This window comes from Acipenser ruthenus, chromosome 7, assembly GCF_902713425.1.
Source record: "Acipenser ruthenus chromosome 7, fAciRut3.2 maternal haplotype, whole genome shotgun sequence".
Classification (NCBI taxonomy): domain Eukaryota; kingdom Metazoa; phylum Chordata; class Actinopteri; order Acipenseriformes; family Acipenseridae; genus Acipenser; species Acipenser ruthenus.
The window spans coordinates 4764424-4780901 of record NC_081195.1 but is presented as its reverse complement, the minus strand read 5'-3'; the positions used below and the strand labels follow the sequence as shown (position 1 = coordinate 4780901).

The window sequence follows — 16478 nt, the reverse complement described above, 5'->3', positions numbered from 1 at the left end:
AAAGTGAGTTGCAGGGGTGGTCATTCTAATCCACTGCAATCTCAGCAAAGCAGAACCACTGGCACCACATTGCCACCTTGTTCTTCATAAGCAGCATGAAAGCATCAGAGATGTTATGCCAGCCTGACAGAGTGGTAATTGGTCTTTGAGGGTTGTGCCAATGGTGCATTGATTGCACAGTTAAGATGGACCCCTGTAGTGCCGGTGCAATTGAAGCCCTATTATCACAATAAATGGCAGAATTCAACCATCTGAGACTAAGGCAATCTTATAGTCATACCAACATCTTCTGCAGTTGCCATAGGCTACTGGAATTAAGAAGTCACAGTGCTATGATAAGGAACTCATTACCTGCAGTGTAACTGGTTAGCCTAGCAGCTGAAGGTGAAGCACAATGCCGACTAATTTTGTATTCTTCATGTTTAGACATGGCAAAAGGAAAGCGTGGAGTGTGCAGGTCCAAGCAGCCAAAATACCTGAATCGAAACCTGTTCACAATAGGCTTACTTTGGAAAAGTGCAATAGTGTTGGAAACATATATAAAGAGTTTTAGTTAAACACACATTAAAGGAAAACAACTAATATGGCTAGGTTGACTTGAAATGGTCTAGAATCAAATACGGTCACGTTTTGGGAGCAACTCTGTGAAAAAAAAAAAATAGTGAAATAAGGCAATGACTCCAGGCAAATGGTTAATGACTAAAAATAACAGACATTCAGATGGTAATATATTCTGCAGCAGACTCTGATGTGTTGCTGAAAGAAGCCTTTTCTTAAAGGGACTTATTTGAATAAACCCTAGTATGATAGTCAGACCCTTTTATAGAAATGCTTTGTAATTCAACTGTATACAGAAACTCTTTAGCAAATCTAGTAAGATGTGTGTTTTATATTGGGTCATTTTTCATTACTATCCACCATTAAGAGGATGTGTTTGAATTGAAGTGGTCTGTTCTTCATAGCTCTGTGCCCTTCGTTTGGCCCTCGTAGTACAAATTTGCTAGCGCAACTTCAGGACAAACAATCTGTAATTTACATTACAACAATATGTTTGCCTAATCTCAGTGTACTGTATGTACTTATTATTTACAAAATCAATACACACCAATATGTGAGCGCAACACAGTATCAACAATTCATTAAAAATATTTTAAAAATGATTAGGTTATACAGCATCTAAAAAAAATCTTCATTTTCCTACATGTTTTCCAATTTGTGTAAAAACAAAGTTCTGTAGCTTACTAGGGTACTGTACAGTGGGGTATTGTACTGTTATATAGCAGATGGGTTGCATGTCTGTTTCATTTATGTTTTACAGCATTTTAATGCAAACTAAAGCTTACTACAGTCATTTACATTGACCGCTCCTTAAAGGATTTTGAGATTGGGTGGTCATGGAAAGTCTACGTATCTGTAAGAATAAAACATTCAATGGAATTTAAGCTATTATTACTTAAGATACTCAATTTACACAACATTTTATTTATATGTAATGCTCAAAGCCCATGGCAGATCTCTTAGTGAGTCAGTTTTAGCATTATTATTAAATAAATGAAACTCAGAATGTGTAATGAAATCTGTAACATTATTCAAAAAGCTATTTTAGGTCAGATTTAAATCTCGCAAGACCCCAGTGGACATGAACAATTAAAAATAAAAAAACACTTGAAAATAATTAACCGGTGGAGCAACGGTATTTGTGACTAATTGAAATTAAAATATAATTACTTAGGGCCTACTTAATAAAGCTATTTATGCTTCCTTATTTTATATAATGAATATGCTGGTTAATTAGTGTCGTAAAATTACCTTGGGTCCAATGTTAATGCATTTAGAGTTTCACTATGTAGCTGTATATAGTTTGCATAAATATTTCCATTCGGCAAAGATCAGTCAAGGCTTGATATCAGCCTTGATATGAAACATTATTGTAAAGAATGGTAATATTAAAAACATGGATAACATAGTAATGCATTCAAATGCATAATATAGTAAGTCAATGAAATACTTACCTTCCCAAAGCTTCCTTTTCCAATGGCCCGAAGAATTTGGAAATGGTCAAAATTCACTGCAAGAAAACAAAACACCAATTTGTTTTATAGGTTTTATACCGGTCATAGCACCTGATATATATATATATATATATATATATATATATATATATATATATATATATATATATATATATATATACACACACACACACACACAGTAACATATCCTATCCTCAACAAGACTTGTATACTTTGATATGCTTCGAAATATGTAAATATCCAGGCGAGATGCTTCAGTTATTAAAATAGAAAATACACGTTTTCTTCCTCTCTGTTTTTTTCATGCTCCTAACACGTATATTATTGCGGTTTCAGATCCTTCTTTTTTTCAGTAAAAGTTGGTCAGGTTCATGGTAATGGTAAATTCTGTTCCCTCCCAAATGGTAAAACATCCCTACGTTACATCCCTCATCCTGTTTTGCGGCGCCTTACATTTGAAGAATTGTTTCATTTGTAAGAGAAACCACAAACTGCAGATTTTAATATAAAAATGTTGCGCTCAGACAGCTTTTGTAGTTTTTTCTCACATTCACTAAATAAAGAAAATAAACAGTACAGTTTAAACACAGACATTTAATGACTGTGTCAAAACTACAAATATTTTTTTTTCTAGGGGCTATCTTGCACAATAAAACAATTTAATTGTAATGTAGTAAATGTAGTAATCTAAAAGAAATAACTGATTGATTTCTCTTTTAGTTTACGTGTTAAGTGTATGGCTAAGACATTTGTTGAAGTAAAATGTGTCACCTTTTGTCGGACACATGTTGCTTTTGAAGCAGAACAAAAAGCATTAACAGCTTCAGTTGTATTCCCCTCTTCTGGAAACTTTGAAACTAGGATAGCTGCAGTGGAGCTACTGCTGTAATCTATTAATCATAAGATAGCAATAAAGCAGGCTAACCTACAATTTCTCTGCAAATATTTATTTACAACTTTCCTATTAAATTATTCTCAAAGAGGGATAAACCTTTTCATTTTGGACTTAAATGTGTAGAAAAGGGTTTATATTATATTCAGCAAAGCTCATTTTGAGACAGTTTGGGTGTATGGTACAGCTTGTCAGGTGGATAATGAAGAGGTGTTCAACAAAGAGAAATCGTATGTCCCACAGAGATCTGAAGACACAGCACAAATGTCTTCATAAGCTACAGCTGTTCTACTCCACAGGTAGAACAACACAGTGCATAGGGATACCTTCAGAATTGATTAAAAAAAGAATACTGGTTGACTTAAAATTAATATCATGTCCTTTAAGACTGATAATTAACTGGTAATTAAAAGCAACCGGATCTTCCCCACAGCACACAAAAGGTGTTTTACATTAAGACTTCATAGACACCTTGAAATACTCTACACAGTTTATTTCCATTTCATTAACCTTTGGTCTGTTCAGAAATTCAATAATCACAGCAGAAGCAGGTTCATTTTCTCATGAAGATTGCATTTCATTTGTAGAGCAACGGGAGATGTGTTTAAGCTTTTCAATTATTAAAGAACTTAATAAGAATCATGCTTTCTGGATTATTATCACATAATCTCCTGGATATTGTGATATCACATTTATCATGTTATAGGTGAACACAAACTGGGATGCAATGTGTGGTTTCTTCTGTAGACCGAGTCGCTGTCAAAAATTCAAGGACTTATGATAGCACAGTGCAATCCAGTATTAACTTAGTATTACTAGTTCTATATTTTAGAACAGAATTCACATTGTGTGTATATTTTTGGTATTGTTGTGTAAGCCATCTTCAGGCCAGGTTTTATTCTAATTTATTCAAACAAGCAGATGCTTCTCAGTATTGGGGTTGCCATGTTAAATGTCACTTACTAGCATTTGACAATGCAGAATGAATACACAATCAATGGGAAGGTAAGATAAAGCCCAAATTCTCTTTCTGCAGTACTTGATTTCCATTAGCAGCAATTTATTTTAGAAAACTGACCTGTTCCACCAAGCTAATTCAGTACAGGAAAACCTTGCTTTAAAGCCACCTCATTAAAAATGACACCTTTTTTACAGTCCCCATTTGCTCCTATTGATGGTAATATTAAGCCAACTTCAATATTAAGGTCACCCCTCTGTATTCAGGCCACAAATTAGAATGTAAGGGCAAATGCATCCCAGAAATCACAGACAACACCCATGAGCTCTGTATGGCAACAGTGTGGAGTAGTGGTTAGGGCTCTGGACTCTTGACTGGAGGGTTGTGGGTTCAACCCCTGGTGGGGGACACTGCTGCTGTACCCTTGAGCAAGGTACTTTACCTAGATTGCTCCAGTAAAAACCTAACTGTATAAATGGGTAATTATATGTAAAAATAATGTGTAAAAAAAAAATGTAATTGTATGTAAAAAATAATGTGATATCTTGTAACAATTGTAAGTCGCCCTGGATAAGGGCGTCTGCTAAGAAATAATAATAATAATAACAGAATAATGAGTCATGAAGCAACAAGAAGGGGCATGCCTTGTCGCAGCTGTACTAGAACACTGAATGAAAATATCAAGAGGCTATTATTTAAAATAGTGGGAAATGATAAATCTCAAGGCTAGTGCATCACTCTTATAAAACCACAATGTTTGTTTCCCTAACATATTCTACTAGACCGTATCTTTAAGACCATTGCATTTATTTGCACCAGACGAGGTCACACCAATGTGGCTAAATATAAAACTAGTGGAGGGTGACGCAGGCATTGCGCATGTGAAGGTGTTATTATACACATTGAAAACTGAGCACCCGATAACCTGAGATGAGATTAGACCAGAGATGAGTATACACAGTACTGTTTGTTTATATCCCATTTGGGAGTAATGTAAGAATGCTCTCCTATTTTGTTGTTCCATCTTGGATAATAAAATACAATGGGACAAAAAATGGTACAGCAATTACACAAGCAGTATCTATTAATTTTTATTTATTTATTTATTTTTGCCTATGATAAGTAGCGGTGTATCAAACCCTTACAGAGTGTGAATTGTGTGAATTTTGGGAATGCAAACTAGAAATGTTAAAAAAAGAAAGTGATGCCAATGGGCGATGTAAAAAAAAGACAGTACCCTGAATTTAACATTTAATTAAACTTAATCGAGTTTAGGGGACTAAATTCCCTTGGGGTGGTTTACACTTAAAATGTGTATTCTCAACACAGAATGGTCTGTGTATGAAACAAGTTGTGAACAAAGTAGGTCAAATACAAAGTACCTTCCTTTCCCTAACAGCACCTTTTTTTTTTTTTAGCTTGAACATCTGCAAAGCACTTGACCCATTTTCTGCTCATATGAAGGAAAGGAGACATGCCGATTGAGATTTCTCGACTTACCTGAGCATTTGCTATACTCCCTAGTTCATTTATCTTGCTGTCACAACTCAGCAAACACTAACCCTCCTCCCTCCTTTTGATGGCTGCCGCAGTATCTGAGAAACATCAGCTATCTAATTATGTAAACTGGTTTCCATGCTTTTCTTGTTCTCAGTTCTCATGGTAAAATCTGAAATCTCCCATGTAAAGACCAAGTATGACAATGTGTCATGTTCATAGCTCTTGCTTTCCTGTTCAGAACTTTACAGGAAACATAGTTAGCTGACCTAGGAACATGTACTTTACAACAACATTGTAAGAAGAACAGGGTAGAAGAACTTAGAAGATTAAGTGCCTTGAAAAATGAATGCTGTACCTGATTATCCTCAGTAAAAAAACACTTTGGTTTACCAATCGAAATATCACCGACGGTCAAATTTGTGTCACTGTTGCACTTTTTCCAAAAACAGCTAGTTCTCCTGAACTGCACTTTATTCATGTGGAGAGTGCTTAAAATAATCTTTGGACTTGATTCTCAAAGCTATTTACTCCAAATCCTCATTAGCACAATTTGAAAGGAAACACCATTACAATTCTAAAATGAGAAAGAAACAAATTAAGACTACTTATGAGTTCTTAAGATAAAAGTCTATTTATATCTAGATTGGTAACTTTAATGGGAGTGTTTCCCCTTTCTGCAAAAAAATGTGGTACTGAGTAAATATCTTTGAGTAAGTAACCCTTTGTTTGTTATGTTTATTTATTTATTTTTAGTTGAGGAACTCATAGGATATATAATAACAGTTAATATATATATATATATATATATACAGTGCCTTGCAAAAGTATTCAGACCCCTGACCAATTCTCTCATATTACTGAATTACAAATGGTACATTGAAATTTCATTCTGTTTGATATTTTATTTTAAAACACTGAAACTCAAAATCAATTATTGTAAGGTGACATTGGTTTTATGTTGGGAAATATTTTTAAGAAAAATAAAAGACATATAGATGTGAAGGGAGCAAAACATTGTTAACAACTGACAATCATGTGGTTTCCCTGCAGGTCAATTTACACGTGAAATAGCGATGCGCTTGCACATTTGGGAGAATTACTCATGTAAATCAGGTTTGTGGCCGAAAAAAACGGCCAAAGAGATGGATAGCGTAAATCTCATTTGCTCGTGTAATTGACGAAACACACAGGAAAATCCACACCCAGTTTCGCATGGAAACCCGCATTTCACGTGTAAATGTTAATGAGCGTGTTTATCCTTAACTATAAATATTGCAAGGGAGCAGGTCAGTTGTTACTGTGGATTCCAAGATGGCAGAAAGTAGTGGCTGGTGGGTGATTTTATGGTTAGCAGTGGAGTAGTTCAGCTTAATGATAATGCAGGCGGCTTTTTTTATTATTATTGTTTTTTGCTGTGTCTGGCCTGTCATGTTGTATATCTCTTGTGGGTTACAGTTCTGTATAAAACCACTTAACATGAACTGTGTTATGCCCTTGTTATAGTATTAAAGCAGCTGTTTGAGAATACCCTTGCTGTAAAAACTATGCTAAAGTTAAACACGAAGAGCAAGTGAGCTGCTTAAATGTCTAACTGAATTAATTCCTGTCCTTTTTTTGATGCGTGTCTGCCCTCCACATTAATAAATATATTTGGTGAACTGTATGTCATGAGCCCTTAGAAACCCTCCTGTGATCAGGTGCAGTGGTGCAGTAAATAAATCCAGTCCACACAATCCTTTTCTCCCAAAACAGTCTGTGGACTTTAATAATAATAAAAATAATAACAACAAACACAAAATAAGTCCACCCCTTTACCAGCGATGGTATTGGGGGGGTACACGGCAGCTTTTCTAAAAATAAACAAAAACGGGACTTTGTCCGTCCCCGCGTTCTCTGTGCGCGCAGTGCTCTCGCTCCAGAGAAGCGTGGTGCCGTGAGTGGTGCTGTGCTGTGCTGTGCTGTGCTGTGCAGTGCAAGGACGTGCTCTTTATCAATCGCCGGTCCGCGGCTCACTCCTCCTCTGCAACACAAAACACACGTAATCCAAACTCATAAAAACAATACAGGCTCCGGCCGTTTGCATTTCATTCTCAGCGCAAGGGGAGGTTTTGACATAGCTGCTTCCCCTTTGTACCCAGCAAACTCCTCCCTGCAGCCAACGCGTCGCCATGATTTCTCCAATAGAGGGCTGCCCCGCAGCTGACTGCAATGGAATCGTCCTGAGTACTTGCAGCTACGCGCCCCTCCTAATATGGTCACCTTCCGGTTTCCACCTACCACCGAGGTGGCAGATCTAGGCGGCAGCTTACCTTCCCCCTTACACAGCGCCCTTTCTAATCGGGAGGGAGATTTGCAGCATCGATCCTTTCTCTCTCTATCACATATCTCACCCCTCAGAGTGATGCCGAAGGAACACTCGGCCAACACTACATTCCCCAATGGTCCCCCCTCCCTTGAAAAAAAATCTGCATTTTGATGCTCCTTACCCGCACGATGTTTCACTGTATAGTGGAAGGGTTGCAGCGCCAGATACCACCGAGTTATCCGAGCGTTATTGTCCTTCATCGTGTGTAACCACCTTAAAGGAGCATGATCAGTGACAAGAGAGAAAGAACGCCCCAACAAGTAATAGCGAAGAGCATGAGTAGCCCATTTGATGGCTAAACACTCCTTCTCAATGACAGAGTAGTTAATTTCCCTAGGAGCCATTTTTTTGCTCAAATAAATGATAGGGTGTTCCACTCCGTCAACTTGTTGGGACAGGACCGCCCCCAGACCAATGTGGGAGGCATCAGTCTGAAGGATGAACTCTTTGCTGAAATCTGGTGAAATCAGAGCGGGAGCTTGACAGAGTCGCTTCTTAATCATATCAAATGCTTCCTGACACTGCCCTGTCCATTTAACTAATTTTGGAGCAGCCTTTCGGGTGAGATCGACCAGGGGGTTGACTATGGTGGCATACTCGGGGATAAAACGGCGATAATAGCCGGCTAACCCCAGTAGTGATCTCACCTGTGACTTGGTTCTCGGGATCGCCGTCTCCACCAGCGCCTGGACTTTGGAGGCGATAGGCTTTACCCGGCCATTACCCATAATATAGCCAAGATACTGGGTCTCCTGTTTGCCAAATGCACACTTGCCCAGCTTGGCTGTTAGCCCAGCCCCCCTTAGAGACTGTAGGACGGCTGAAAGCCTAATAATATGCTCCTTCCAGGTGGAGCTAAAAATCACTACATCATCGATGTATGCGGCTGCGTACTGATGATGAGGAGCCAAGACCTGGTCCATCAGTCTCTGAAAGGTGGCGGGAGCTCCATGCAACCCGAAGGGCATGGTCCGGAAATGGAACAAGCCATCTGGGGTAGAGAAAGCAGTTTTCTCTTTTGAGCTCTGAGTGAGTGGAATCTGCCAGTACCCCTTCGTCAGATCCAAAGTCGAAATTAACCGCGCCTTACCCAGTCGGTCGAGGAGCTCGTCCACTCGGGGCATTGGATACGCATCAAACTTAGAGATGGCATTGACCTTCCGGAAATCCACACAGAACCGAGTGGAGCCGTCCTTTTTGCCCACCATCACGATAGGACTGCACCACTCGCTCCGGGAAGGCTCAATGACTCCAAGCCTGAGCATATCCTCCACCTCCTCGTGAACGGGACCCCTGCGACTCTCCGGGATCCGGTACGGTCTCTCTCGGACCCTGACACCTGGCGGAGTAATAATAGCATGAGAAATAACATTAGTCCTGCCGGGCAAATCAGAAAAAACATCACTAAACCTTTCCACCAACTGGAAGAGCTCACGTTCCTGATCCGGAAGTAACTGTTCTCCCATCGGAATGTTAGTTGCAGCTAATGGATTGACAGTGGGACCAAAATCCTCTTCTAAACTGTCACCAGCTATAAACAGGGCCTCCCTTTCATTCCAGGGTTTTAGCAAGTTAATGTGATAAATTTCTGTCTTATTTCGGCGATTGGGTTGTCTAATTTCATAATTCACATTACCAATTCCCCGTATCACCTCATATGGCCCCTGCCATTTAGCATACAACTTAGACTCTGATGAAGGAAGTAGCAGCAGTACTTTATCACCTGGCCGAAAAGTCCGAATTCTTGCTTGTTTGTTGTACTGCTGCTCTTGGCGATGCTGAGCTAGTTTTAGGTTTTCTTGTGCCAAACGACCAACCAATTCCAGGCGGTCTCTTAACAGGATTACGTATTTGACTATGTTTTTGGAAGTTTTTGTTTGCTCCTCCCACCCTTCTTTCACAAGATCCAGAATGCCCCGTGGTTGCCTCCCATACAGCAGCTCAAAGGGAGAGAACCCAGTCGAGCTCTGAGGCACCTCTCTCACTGCAAACATCAGGTAGGGGAGGAGTTTAGCCCAATGTTTCTGCTCTTGGGTGACAAACCGCTTCAGCATCTGTTTTAAAGTCTGATTAAAACGTTCCACCAAACCGTCCGTCTGCGGGTGATAAACAGAGGTTCGAATGGACTTAATTTGCAACAATTTATACAATTCTTTCAAACACTGTGACATGAAGTTCGTTCCGTGATCAGTGAGGATTTCTTTTGGAATCCCTACTCTCGTTATAATCTGTACTAACTCTCGAGCAACTGCTGCGGCACTAGTAGATCTCAATGGTACTGCCTCTGGATATCTGGTCGCGTAGTCCACCACTACCAAAATATGCGTGTATCCAGAGTCAGACTGGCTCAAGGGACCCACTATGTCCATAGCAATGCGTTCAAAGGGAACTGAGATCAGGGGCAGTGGGACCAGCGGGGCCGGGCGAACCCGCCCCGGCGCTACTTGCTGGCATTCCGGACACCCCGCTACATATCGCGTCACCTCACTATAGACTCCCATCCAATAAAATCGAGCCAATATTCGTTCCCGAGTCTTATCGCTACCTAAATGGCCCGAACATGGGACATCGTGAGCCAACCGCATGATCTCACGTCGAAAAGACTGAGGAACGAGTAATTGTGTTACAATCTGGCTTGTGCTCGTGGCTTGGGATACCCTATACAGCAAATGCCCGACAATAATGTGGTGAGGATATGTAAGCGGCCGGTTATCCTCTACATCCTTCCCCTCGATAGACCGAACCTGCCCCCAGATGTGTGCCAGCGAAGGATCATTCTTTTGTTCCAACGCTAGGTCCACATCTCGGTCCCAGAACTTCGGGATATCGAGCGGAGCTACAGTAGCTTCAGCACTGGGGGCCCCAGTAACCTGCCCCCGCAGGTCACACTGAGTCCCAATCCCCTTTCCCTTACATTTAACAGACTCTGAAGTTTCCCCCACCAAACCCCAGCCTTGTCTTATTGACATTCCTTCCCATTTTTCGACCCTTCGCTCTTTTTTTGTTTTTTTCGGGCGAAATCGGGAATAGAACAAATCAGCTTGCAGCGGGAATATTTTCCCAATAGTTTCCCCCGCTGCTCCCATGGTCTTACCGGAGACTGGCGTTACCGTTTTATTAATCATTGTTTCAAAATATGGCCAGTCTCGACCTAAAATAACTGGATATGGCAACTTTGCAGCCACTGCCACGATTACGCGGCGGGAATGACATCCAATCGTCACATCTAATTTAGTGAGGGGGTAGTCCTTGTTATCCCCGTGAATACAGGAAATGACCACGACCCCGCGTGACCACCAAGGTACCCCCGCCAACAGAGCTTCTTCAATTAAAGTCTGCCCACATCCTGAGTCCACTAACGCGTGGGTACTCACATCACCAACCCGTACATCAACAATGCAAGGCCCCTCCCAATCATTACCCCTGGACTTACCTGGTGCTGTTGGTAGGTAATGGGAGGCCGCACCACATTCCATCGCCGCCGGACAATTCCGCGCAAGGTGGCCGACCTCATGGCACCGGTAACACGTGGGGTGAAAGGGCGCCCACGGAGCTTGCGTGTCCCGCTGCCGGTTCGGCAGTGGGGAGGGGTTCTCTGCTCTCACCCCGCTGGGGGTCGACCTCGCCCTCCATTGGGGTGGAGGAAGGCCACCCGTGGGGTGCCGATGAGAAGTAGCCCCGTGGGGGGAGGGGGTGAAGTGCTGTGGGGGTCCTGTCCTTGGAGTCGGTCCTGTCCGGGGTCGGTTGGAGGGAGGAGCGGGGGTAACGACCACAGGAGCTGATGCCAAGGCATCCTCATACCCCTCAGCCAATCGGACTGCTGCCTCTAGCGTGGTGGGTCGATGCCTGGTGACCCAGTTCTGGGTGTCCGGCCCCAGCACCTTCACGAACTGCTCTATGGCAATCAGCTCGGTGATCTTTTCTGCATCGTTGGTGCCGGGGCAGAGCCACCGGGTCACATGATCCACTAGTTGCTGGGCCACCACGCGGGGTCGCAGTCCTGGGGGGCGCTGGTACTCCCGGAACCGGCGGCGATGTGTCTCCTCTGTGATGTCCAGCCGCTGGAGAATGGCCTGCTTCACCTGGTCGTACACCAGGGCTTGCTCATGTGTCAAGGCTTGGTAGGCTGCCTGGGCCTCTCCGATCAAATTGGGGCCCAACTGGGTAGCCCACCACTCCCGAGGCCACTGAGCTGCTGTTGCCTGCCTTTCAAAGGCAACTAAGTAAGCCTCAGGGTCATCCTCCAGCGACATCTTCACTACCCTTACCCTTGGTAGGGGTACTGCTGGTTGAACCGCCGGTTCCCTCCCCCGATTGGCCTCCAGGAACAAGCCATGCATCCTTTCCATCATGGCCGTCAATGATTCCTGATGCCTCCGCTCCTGCGCCTCCAACAGCGCTGCCAATGCGGTTGGGTCCATTTATAATCCCACTTCTTGACACCAAGTGTGATCAGGTGCAGTGGTGCAGTAAATAAATCCAGTCCACACAATCCTTTTCTCCCAAAACAGTCTGTGGACTTTAATAATAATAAAAATAATAACAACAAACACAAAATAAGTCCACCCCTTTACCAGCGATGGTATTGGGGGGGTACACGGCAGCTTTTCTAAAAATAAACAAAAACGGGACTTTGTCCGTCCCCGCGTTCTCTGTGCGCGCAGTGCTCTCGCTCCAGAGAAGCGTGGTGCCGTGAGTGGTGCTGTGCTGTGCTGTGCTGTGCTGTGCAGTGCAAGGACGTGCTCTTTATCAATCGCCGGTCCGCGGCTCACTCCTCCTCTGCAACACAAAACACACGTAATCCAAACTCATAAAAACAATACAGGCTCCGGCCGTTTGCATTTCATTCTCAGCGCAAGGGGAGGTTTTGACATAGCTGCTTCCCCTTTGTACCCAGCAAACTCCTCCCTGCAGCCAACGCGTCGCCATGATTTCTCCAATAGAGGGCTGCCCCGCAGCTGACTGCAATGGAATCGTCCTGAGTACTTGCAGCTACGCGCCCCTCCTAATATGGTCACCTTCCGGTTTCCACCTACCACCGAGGTGGCAGATCTAGGCGGCAGCTTACCTTCCCCCTTACACAGCGCCCTTTCTAATCGGGAGGGAGATTTGCAGCATCGATCCTTTCTCTCTCTATCACACCTCCCTATCCGTACGGACGGCGAATAGCTGCTGTGGAAGCATTCAACACCACGCTTGGGCAAATACGGGTAGTGGGCACTGATTCCTTATATGCTGTATTGCCTGAATGAAAGGGAAATATGTATAACGTCGGTTTTCAGCCATGGTGATCTGCAGTACCTGTTGGTCAGTTTCATTTTATACCTCCGAGTTTATTTTTAATTAATGAGTCGTAAGATAAATTAGTTGAAACAGTATTCACTACTAACGACATGACACCACGCTAATGACATTTCAAAAACAATTTGGGCAAGAGCAGTAAAACACATTGTTAACCAACCAGGCACGAGGTATTTTGATTTATTACAGCAGCTTAGATTCACTCGTGTACCAGTTCTCTGCGCATTGAAACCACATTTTCACAAAATGTCACTAGTAATCTTCAAAAACAGCACGAGTACTTTACGCATAGCTAATTTACATATCAACCCCCCACCTTTCCCATTAATTTGCATGACTGTGATGGGGTGCAGCCTATTTTGTGGTGGTTTTGGGTTTTTTTGTATTGTTTGAGTGGATGTGAGTGAGATTGGGGTGTGGTTCAGTGAATTTATGTATGAGGAATTTGTGGAATGTGCCTGGGCTAATGAGGTGCGAATTGCCCAATTAGCCCAGGCACCTGTATAAAAGGGAGTGGTTGGGTATGTTAGGAGGAGAGTGTTTGTTAGGAGGAGAGAGAGAGAGAGAGAGAGAGAGAGAGAGAGAGAGAGAGAGAGAGAGAGAGAGAGAGAGAGAGAGAGAGAGAGAGAGAGAGAGAGAGAGAGAGAGAGAGAGAGAGAGAGAGAGAGAGAGAGAGAGAGAGAGAGAGAGAGAGAGAGGGTTTTTTTTTGGGTTTGTTTAAAGCCTGTTTTGTGTTTGTCTTTTTGGTTGGCCATCGTGCCTTTTTATTTGTGTTTTGTTAATTAAAATATTTTGGTTTCACTGCACTTTCTGTCTCTGAGTCTTCCCTCTGCTGCTATCCTGCCACAATGACGTCGGGTGAAAAGCCTGGTTACTTGAGTAAAATAAACTGAGTGGCTGGAAACCCAAAAAAGCATTTTACACAAGACATTTTTCTCGAGCAAATGTCTAGAGCTAAAAAAAAAAAATGCATGGAAACCCCATGAATGAGACAGAATGTGTTATGAATATACGTGGCTTAATAGGATTTCAATAAGAAAATCAATCTTCAAATTAAGTTACGTTGTTGCCATAGCAATGCTATAGGCATCTGATTAAACTTTTCATAACAATTACAGGCAGTCCAATAATTTCTACACACGTTATAGGTTTTGTTACTTAGATGCAACAGTACCAGCAGATCCACCACTTTCATGTTTGGTGTAATAGTGATGGATTATCCTATTGGTTTATGCTTTCTACCAATGTGTGATTTTTAACAGTGTATTTTTTAATTTTTTTTTTTTTTTTACTGAATGGGGGTTAACTGACTCACATTGTATCATGAGATGTTATTGCTCAGATTACAACCCTAATCTCATTAGGATTACGATTGGATTACTACTCAATTGGCTGTGGTATTTGGAAAGCATTACATCAGTGCATTAGTTTCATAGTCCGTGCATTTGTAATAGCTAATGTATGTCTAAACCTTCAAGAGGTAGACATTCTGTAGTACTCAGCCTTCTCTGTATTCCTTTTTGGAAGTACTGCCCTTTTACATACTCTATGGGTAGAGGGCTTGATGCATCTAAATATGTTGTTATTGATGTCAAATGATTCAATGAGGAGCACATGATATAATTACAGTAGAACCTGAAACATACAAATGCTACACTCAGGAACCAAGCCAAACTGGATGCTGTAAAAGACATGAAGATCGGACACTGGATATTGTACAGATCAACTGACCTAATGTTATGCTTTCTTATTATTATGGCTCAGGATATTACTTTTTTAATACAGATACATAAAATCATTGAAATGAATAAAATACTTTTCATTACATCTGCTCTTATTGAGGTTTTAGTGTATATTCATTTTTTAATGCACCCTTACATTTTTGGAAAAAGCTAAATATTTCAGTACATATTTATTTTAGATTTGATGATCCTGATTATCCTTGTGTGCACAAGTGTATTAGTTATTATTTTACACTGCATTCCATTCTTGGGCACACTCCTAACACACCCCAAAAGAGACCAAAAAATGTAGTGTGAATCTGGCCTTTTTCACCAGCTTCCAGCTATGTTAATAATTAATAATAACTTACTCATATAAGTCAGTAGGTTAACTTGTTCATGTTTCGATTATACCCTAAAACGCGTCAAGAAAATCATGATTAGCCTCCTAACTAATGTGGCGTGGTGGAGGTAATTAACAACCTCACACTGAAACTGTTCTAAATGCTGACTTTGACCTCCTGCAAGTAACACGTCTGGCTGCCAGTTTTCGCCACTGAATATAGTAACATAGCTGCAGGGGACGTTTCACCTCTTTTTCATCAGTCATTTCACAAAAGAATATGTATGTCAAAGCCCAAGCCTTTAGGGAACAACAGTACATGGACTCTATAGTAGTCCAGTACACCAGCTTCTCACTCTTGTATTAAGATCAAACAATAATGCACAGGGTTGCCAAGGTTACACTACCCATGGTACAGTGTGTGGTCTTTAGACACAAGTAGAACACATGCCTGCTCCTATTGTTCGTCATTATTTATCAAAACACTGTAATGACCCAATTTTACTGACAGATAAACGTCCGTACCGACATGTTTGACAGCAATATCAATGACACATTTGAATTCTAATGACTCTACAAAGTGTCTTTCACTGCAAGGTTTGGCTTCAGGGGACTCGATTGTTTTATGTAACCCTACTTTCTAAACAGATGGTAAACACAGGGGAGACTGTTATGTTCCAGCATTATTAAATGCGATAATGTTAACAAGAAGATTCGACAAGCTCTCATCACAATAGGCCAATTTGACATTATAGTATAGACAAATAAATCCATAGCACTTGTTTATTGGTCAGAAAAGACGGTCTCTTTTGAAATGTTTTGTTTGCCCCCAGTTCATACTCCTGTCTGCTCTTTGAAGGGTGCACTAAAGGCAAATGTGTGGCCTCTACAAATGAGCACCTGCTCGACTGTTGCCTGAAACTGAGGCCAATAAAATATTTCTTTATCTTTCTTCTTTACCTCATGGTTATGTGATCTACAGGAAACATGAGGCCTATTGTGTATTTGCATTTTAAATACATGTCAAAGACATTTTACTATTATGCTGTAGTATTATGTGACACATTTACAAAGCATTTCTACTTTTTGCACAATATAATTTCAAACAGGTTTAGTATGCACATATCTTGATCCTATGGTTTCTTAACGTGATTTAAACCAAACAATTGAAAAGATATATACACACTGTATTTTCAGGACTTGAATCTTGTGTTTAAATTTTTTGACATATCCACTCTGCCTGCCATCCATTCATGCTTAACCCTGTGTCAGAATATTCACATTCTCCTACATCATCCCTCATTTTTTACATCCATATCCATCAGATTATGCATCTCTTGGATTCACCCATCCATGAAAACACCT

The 16478-nt window shown here is 41.5% G+C and overlaps 1 protein-coding gene across 3 annotated transcripts in view; it reads right to left on the bottom strand.

Annotated features, from left to right (window-relative positions):
- LOC117416033 (serine/threonine-protein kinase 32C-like) overlaps nucleotides 1–16478 on the bottom strand; it is a 57874-nt gene that overhangs the window by 26966 nt on the left and 14430 nt on the right. For all 3 annotated transcript variants that reach the window (XM_059026154.1, XM_034027051.3, XM_059026155.1), the window contains one exon: nucleotides 2013–2068. In XM_059026154.1, the coding sequence (XP_058882137.1) occupies nucleotides 2013–2068 (56 nt within the window). The remainder of the gene's footprint in view (nucleotides 1–2012; nucleotides 2069–16478) is intronic.